Here is a 7895-nt window from a genome sequence, read left to right as displayed (position 1 = left end):
ACACGTAGCAGGGTGTCTGGCTGGACTTGTATGCTCTGGGCTGTAAAAGGAGAAGGCTGTAAAAGCTTAATAGATGTTAATCACGTGTTCCTCTCTCTTGGAACAAGCCCGGCCGACCGGCTCTGTCCCTTTCTCTCTCTCTCTCCCTCTCTCGCATCTCTCCTGCTTTGCCTTCCATGCCTGTAATGAACATTTCAAATGAAATACACAGTTTGTGTTTTTTAACACTTGACGGATTGTCCATGCACAAAGGCCCTGAGAGGGAATATGACAGGCGAGACTTGGACTGAGGCCGTGTTTGCGTGTATATGAGTAATCTCATGGAAGCAGTAACTTCGTGGTAACATGCTCTCACCTCTTTCTACTTTCTATTCCATGTAGTGTTATTGTTCCTCATGTTCCTGCAGGGTACTGTAATCTGTAGTTGATACACTTGTGGTTTAGGTACTATATCTAATCTGAGGTAAACTTTAGTTAAAGATGGAAATGAGCTGCAGGCTGGGTGTTTCCTAAAGGCTTGTCTTATCATGTGGCGGTTGTCAGATCGTTGTCCCACTGCATCCGTTTAGAGGCAATATCTTGGAACCTATAAACCCATGTCCGTTGTCGTCCCAGGAGGTTGTTGGGTCCATGTTCACTGATAACAGAGCGCAACATCCGTCAGTGAGTCTGTCCTCGTGCCAGAAGCTGTCAGGCTGGCACAGGAAACGAGTGGGCGGTATAAGCTCCTTATAGTGTCTGCTGTTAATGAGCTGACCTTAGCTTACTGGAGAAACACTGAAACACACACACATTGGGCTTGTTCAACATTGGCGCTGCCGTTGCAGGTGACTGCCAACTGACTGATCTACAAATCACCTTGCATCATAAATAACTACTTATTATTATTTATCTGTCAGTCACAATCAACCCACAATTCATCACAGATGCAGTTAACTCGAACACACTCCTTTTCTCTCTTTTTCTTGTCTCTCTCGCTCTCTCTCGCTCTCTCTCTCTCGCTCTCTCCCGCTCTCTCTCGCTCTCTCTCGCTCTCTCGCTCTCTCTCGCTCTCTCTCGCTCTCTCTCGCTCTCTCTCGCTCTCTCTCGCTCTCTCTCGCTCTCTCTCGCTCTCTCTCTCTCTCTCTCTCTCGCTCTCTCGCTCTCTCGCTCTCTCGCTCTCTCGCTCTCTCGCTCTCTCGCTCTCTCTCTGGTCTGTCTGTCTGGTCTGTCTGTCTGGTCTGTCTGGTCTGTCTCACACACACACCAGCAGCAGGAGTGGTGTGTCCCATGACAGGTTGATCTATCCCAGGCAGCTCTGTGCCCAGCAGGGCTTCCAGACTCTTGTGTAAGACGCTATCATGTGGTTGACCGGGTAAAGGACCAGTCTTTCCTAGAACTGGGTGACTTCAAAGTTTCACATAATGTGACAGAGAATGACCCCAGCCCAGTGGTGACAATTAGTGATGTCATTAGATAGATTTGACAGGACAGGTTCAGCTAAGAACAGCACATTGCACTGAGCCACACTGCTGAGTAGTAGTAGTAGTGGTGTCTGTCTGTTCATGTTGGATTGAACAGACAGATGTTTGACAGATGGTCATTCTTTATGTAGTTAATTGGATGTAAATTATTATTCTATGTAACGAAAGTCTTTGGTGTTCTGCCTGTGCTGTGGTCTAATCCACGTCCTTGTTAATTCCAGGTCTTCTCCAGTATGGTAGGAATTGGTCAGCCATCGCCAAGATGGTTGGCTCCAAAACTGTGTCACAGTGCAAGAACTTCTACTTCAACTACAAGAAAAGGCAGAAACTGGATGAGATTCTGCAGCAGCATAAAATGAAATCGGTAATGTCTTGTCTTTCATTCTACAACACGTAAATTAGGGATTGGCAACATTTTGAAGGCCCTTGGGTTAATTCCCTCCAAAGAATACACATAATTAAGCATTCAGAATTGCACAAAATGAACTCTAAAACATATATATTTTTAAATCTCCACTGTCAAGAGGAGGGCCACTAAAATGTTTTGCTCATAGTGTGTGTTGGGGGGGAGGGGGTTACGCAGACCCGCAAGCCCCCACCCCGATCAGAGTTGCTCATCCCTGAGTTAAATGATCAACTTGAAAGAGAACCTATAGTCTGAGCTAAGTAATGCACCATCCAAGCAGGCCATTTCTCAAAGTCCCAGACAGCAGTAGGCACATTTACCTCGTGGTTATCAGTGTGTTGCTCCCAGCCTGCTGTATTTAGTGTGTGTTGGTTTTCACCCAGGAGAGAGAGCGTAAGGCGCGGCGTAAAGGCAAAGCCCTACAAAGTGAAGAGGCCAGCGCCCCGTCTGCTGCCGAGGAAGAGGAGATGGAGGGTTCCGGGGCCAGCGGCAACGAGGAGGAAGCTCCCGAGGATGGAGAAGGTAGGAACAACACACACACACACACACACACACACACACACACTACAATAATCAACGCCGGAGAGCACAGGGACCCCATTGTCAGTATACCAACAGTCTTAAAGCACTGTCACAATACTCAAACTCACAATCACTCATTCACATGGACTGATCAGAAAGCAGCCATGTACACTTTAAGACTAGTTTATGAAACCATTTTCAATCAATTTGAAGGTAATATCTTTATGGTGATATCATGTGATGGCAGTGTTTCTTGATTTAGAAATCTCTGGAATGCTGAAGGGAGAATGAATGTAGTGCAACAAGGACTTTTAACAGCATCACAAGAATGTGTGTGTTGAACATGGAGTTGGATGTGAGAATAGAAAGACAGACTGACCACGTGGGCGTATGGGAATGAGAAACATATAGCTAAGACATTAGATCAATTATTTAAGTAGTTGTTTGCTCTGTAGCAAACATTTACAGAAGCGGTCTACCTAGCAAAATTTGAGTTTTTTTTTGTTGTGTAAATTCTAGAATTTTCTGTTGGAACCTGGCTGATTGCTCATATTTCTGGTCAACTCATTTAAAAACCGGGTTGATAACGGACCGTCGACTCCCTTTAGACCAAATTCACATGACTGTTATGCCTCGTCATTCTAGTAACCATGGAGAACATTATCGGACCCTGGGAATAATGTACAGTAGTAGTTGGTTGATACACAATCACCAATAGTCTGTTACCATAATAGAGCTGGGCAGCCCCAGGGGATTTCCTTCATCACATTTGGGTTTTGTGTTCTCCCTCATTGTACAGTGAAACCTGATTAGGTGTAAAAGTGGCACTTTATAAATCTGGTTTCAGAGAAAGAAGGGGCACAAGAGAGGGGGGAGAGGGATCGGAGTGAAAGAGGACAAGAGGATATAACAGGATTTACTGTAGGTTACTACCTAGCCAGACAGCCCATATAATATATGCTGTCTTCCCTTTGTCTCTTACGTGCTCACTCTCTATCTCACTCTCTATCTCACTCTCCTCTCTCTCCTGTATCAGGTGGGGCTAACAACAGCTCAGACACAGAGAGCCTGCCCTCTCCGCGTTCCTCTGAGGACAGCAAGGCTAAAGAGGAGGGTGGCGGTAGGGCCAAGGCTGGCTCCAAACCTGGGGACAAGGAGGCCTCAGCCTCCCACATGGTCCAGGGAGGAGATGAAAAGCCCCTAGGAGATGGGGACAAGGCCATCAAGCAGGAGGTGAAGACTGAAACAGGGGAGGGTAGCAAGGAGCTACCCAGTGAATCCACAGATGGAGACAGAAAGCCCCCCACTGCAGAGGCAGAGGAGAGCAAGAGCTCCTCCAAGAGCTCCAAGAGGGACCACGAGCCCAAGACTGGCTCCCATGCAGACAGTGACTCTAGCGCCACCTGCAGCGCTGATGAGGTGGAGGAGTCGGAGAACACCGAGAAGAACAGGTAGGGGCTTAGGTCCGGGTGGGGGCTCAGGGCTGGGTAGAGGGGTTGCAGGTGAGGGCTCAGGGCTGGGTGGAGAGTTGCAGGTGAGGGCTCAGGGCTGGGTGGAGAGTTGCAGGTGGGGGCTCAGGGCTGGGTGGAGGGGTTGCAGGGGGGGGCTCAGGGCTGGGTGCAGGGGTTGCAGGTGAGGGCTCAGGGCTGGGTAGATGGGTTGCAGGTGGGGGCTCAGGGCTGGGTGGAGGGGTTGCAGGTGGGGGCTCAGGGCTGGTTGTAGGGGTTGCAGGTAGGAGCTCAGGGCTGGGTCGAGGGGTTGCAGGTAGGAGCTCAGGGCTGGGTGGAGGGGTTGCAGGTGGGAGCTCAGGGCTGCGTAGATGTGTTGCAGGTGGGGGCTCAGGGCTGGTTGTAGGGGTTGCAGGTGGGAGCTCAGGGCTGGGTGGAGGGGGTTCCAGGTGAGGGCGCAGGGCTGGGTGGAGGGGTTGCAGGTGGGAACTCAGGGCTGGGTGGAGGGGGATCCAGGTGGGAGCTCAGGGCTGGGTGGAGGGGGTTCCAGGTGACGGCGCAGGGCTGGGTGGAGGGGGTTGCAGGTCGAAGCTCGGAGCTGGGTGGAGGGTTTGCAAGTTGGGGTTCGGGACTGGGTGGAGGGGTTGCAGGTGAGGGTTCGGGTTCGGGGCTGGGTGGAGGGTTGCAGGTGAAGGGCTCGGGCCTGGGTGGAGGGGTTGCAGGTGAAGGGCTCGGGGCTGGGTGGAGGGTTTGCAGGTGAAGGGCTCGGGCTGGGTGGAGGGGTTGCAGGTGAAGGGGTTGCAGGTGAAGGCCTCGGGCTGGGTGGAGGGTTTGCAGGTGAAGGGCTCGGGCTGGGTGGAGGGGTTGCAGGTGAAGGGGTTGCAGGTGAAGGCCTCGGGCTGGGTGGAGGGTTTGCAGGTGAAGGCCTCGGGCTGGGTGGAGGGGTTGCAGGTGAAGGGCTCGGGGCTGGGTGAAGGGGTTGCAGGTGAAGGCCTCGGGCTGGGTGGAGGGTTTGCAGGTGAAGGCCTCGGGCTGGGTGGAGGGGTTGCAGGTGAAGGGCTCGGGGCTGGGTGGAGGGGTTGCAGGTGAAGGGCTCGGGGCTGGGTGGAGGGGTTGCAGGTGAAGGGCTCGGGCTGGGTGGAGGGGTTGCAGGTGAAGGGCTCGGGGCTGGGTGGAGGGGTTGCAGGTGAAGGGCTCGGGGCTGGGTGGAGGGGTTGCAGGTGAAGGGTTTGGGGCTGGGCGGAGGGGTTGCAGGTGAAGGGCTCGGGCTGGGTGGAGAGGTTGCAGGTGAAGGGCTCGGGGCTGGGTGGAGGGGTTGCAGGTGAAGGGGGCTGGGTGGAGGGGTTGCAGGTGAAGGGTTCGGAGCTGGGTGGAGGGGTTGCAGGTGAAGGGCTCGGGGCTGGGTGGAGGGGTTGCAGGTGAAGAGTTCGGGGCTGGGTGGAGGGGTTGCAGGTGAAGGGTTCGGAGCTGTGTGGAGGGGTTGCAGGTGAAGAGTTCGGGGCTGGGTGGAGGGGTTGCAGGTGAAGAGTTCGGGGCTGGGTGGAGGGGTTGCAGGTGAAGGGTTCGGGGCTGTGTGGAGGGGTTGCAGGTGAAGGGTTTGGGCTGGGTGGAATGGTTGCAGGTGAAGGGTTTGGGCTGGGTGGAAGGGTTGCAGGTGAAGGGTTTGGTGCTGTGTGGAGGGGTTGCAGGTGAAGGGTTTGGGCTGGGTGGAGGGGTTGCAGGTGAAGGGCTCGGGCTGGGTGGGGTGGTTGCAGGTGAAGGGCTCGGGCTGGGTGGAGGGGTTGCAGGTGAAGGGCTCGGGCTGAGTGGAGGGGTTGCAGGTGAAGGGTTTGGGGTTGCGTGTGGAGGGGTTGCAGGTGAAGGGTTTGGGCTGGGTGGAGGGGTTGCAGGTGAAGGGCTCGGGCTGGGTGGGGTGGTTGCAGGTGAAGGGCTCGGGCTGAGTGGAGGGGTTGCAGATGAAGGGCTCGGGCTGGGTGGAGGGGTTGCAGGTGAAGGGTTTGGGGCTGTGTGGAGGGGTTGCAGGTGAAGGGTTTGGGGCTGTGTGGAGGGGTTGCGTGTGGAGGGGTTGCAGGTGAAGGGTTTGGGCTGGGTGGAGGGGTTGCAGGTGAAGGGCTCGGGCTGGGTGGGGTGGTTGCAGGTGAAGGGCTCGGGCTGAGTGGAGGGGTTGCAGATGAAGGGCTGGGTGGAGGGGTTGCAGGTGAAGGGCTCGGGCTGGGTGGAGAGGTTGCAGGTGAAGGGCTCGGGCTGGGTGGAGGGGTTGCAGGTGAAGGGCACGGGCTCGGGCTCGGGCTCGGGCTGGGTGGAGGGGTTGCAGGCCCTTAGTTGTCAGGCAATTTGTGGCAATACTCTACAACTATCATCAACCATAAACTCCTAAGGCCTTTGTGGGTGTGTGCATATGTACTAGAGCTAGGTGATATGGACAACATTCCCTGTCCTGCTAAATAATCTGAGCTATCACGATAACGATAAATTGAACGCTAAGTTTTTAACAAAGTGCACCACAGTTACTTTTTAATGTACTGACCAAAAATATAAACGCAACATGCAACAATATCAAAGATTTCACTGAGTTGCAGTTCATATATAGTCAATAGAAATAAATAAATAAAATCACATTTTATTTGTCACATACATGTGTTTAGCAGATGTTATTGCGGGTGTAGCAAAATGCTGTGTTTCTAGCTCCAACAGTGCAGTAATATCTAACAATACACACATTCTAAAGTAAAGGAATGGATTTAAGAATATATACATATTTGGACGAGCAATGGCAGAGCGGCATAGACTAAGATACAGTAGATAGTATAGAGTACAGTATATACATATAAGATGAGTAATGCAAAATATGTTAACACTATTAAAGTGGCCAGTGATTTCAAGTCTATGTATATAAGAGACTGAAAAACAGCAGCTTTGATCTCAAGGACATCAGACTGTTAAATAACCATTACTAGCACAGCCTCTAATGTGCTAGTAATGGTTATTTAACAGTCTGATGTCCTTGAGATCAAAGCTGTTTTTCAGTGTCTCAGTCCCAACTTTGATGCACCTGTACTGACCTCGCCTTCTGGATGATAGCGGGGTGTACAGGCAGTGGCTCAGGTGGTTGTTGTCCTTGATGATCTTTTTGGCCTTCCTGTGACATTGGGTGTTGTAGGTGTTCTGGAGGGCAGGTACCTTGCCCGCGGTGATGCGTTGGGCAGACCGCATCACCCTCTGGAGAGCCCTACGGTTGTGGGCGGTGCAGTTGCCGTACCAGGCGGTGGCACAGCCCGACAGGATGCTCTCAATGGTGCATCTGTAAAAGTTTGTGAGGGTTTTAGGTGCCAAGCCAAATTTCTTCAGCCTCCTGAGGTTGAAGAGGCGCTGTTGTACATTCTTCACCACACTGTATGTGTGGGTGGACCATTTCAGTTTGTCAGTTATATGTACGCCGAGGAACTTTAAGCTTTCCACCTTCTCCACTGCGGTCCTGTGGATAGGGGGGTGCTCCCTCTGCTTTTTACTGAAGTCCACGATCATCTCCTTTTGTTGATGTTGAGTGAGAGGTTATTTTCCTGCCACCACACTCCCAGGGCCCTCACCTCCTCCTGTATTGTCATTGTTGATAATCAGGCCTACAACTGTTGCACCGTCTGCAAGCTTGATGATTGAGTTGGAGTCATGGGTGAACAGGGAGTACAGGAAGGGGCTGAGAACGCATCCATGTGGGCCGATGTAGAGGTGTTGTTTCCTACCTTCACCACTTGCACAGGGCGAGGCTCAGAGCTTAACGATGAGCTTGGAGGGTACTATGCTGAGCTAGAGTCAATTAACAGCATTCTTGCATAGGTATTCCTCTTGTCCAGATGGGATAGGGCAGTGTGCAGCACAAGGTTCACCTGTGTAATGATCATGCTATTGAATCAGCTTCTTGATATGCCACATCTGTCGGGTAGATGGATTATCTTGGCAAAGGACAAATGCTCACTAACAGGGATGTGAACAAATTTGTTCACAACATTTGAGAGAAGTAAGCTTTTTGTGCATATGGAGCATTTCTGGCATCTTTTA

General features: G+C 52.1%; 1 protein-coding gene across 50 annotated transcripts in view; it reads left to right on the top strand.

The window, feature by feature from the left end:
* LOC110535946 (nuclear receptor corepressor 2) overlaps nt 1–7895 on the top strand; it is a 125645-nt gene that overhangs the window by 96063 nt on the left and 21687 nt on the right. For 33 of the 50 annotated variants that reach the window (XM_090190526.1, XM_090190517.1, XM_090190503.1 and 30 more), the window contains exons 18-20: nt 1685–1827; nt 2253–2391; nt 3428–3842. In XM_090190526.1, coding sequence (XP_090046652.1) covers nt 1685–1827; nt 2253–2391; nt 3428–3842 — 697 coding nt within the window. The remainder of the gene's footprint in view (nt 1–1684; nt 1828–2252; nt 2392–3427; nt 3843–7895) is intronic. The other 17 variants (XM_090190518.1, XM_090190505.1, XM_090190493.1 and 14 more) reach the window with 1 other exon arrangement.

Source organism: Oncorhynchus mykiss, chromosome 11, assembly GCF_057628025.1.
Source record: "Oncorhynchus mykiss isolate SJ-2025 chromosome 11, ASM5762802v1, whole genome shotgun sequence".
In the NCBI taxonomy this organism is placed as follows: Eukaryota; Metazoa; Chordata; class Actinopteri; order Salmoniformes; family Salmonidae; genus Oncorhynchus; species Oncorhynchus mykiss.
This window is presented reverse-complemented; position numbering and strand designations above follow the sequence as displayed.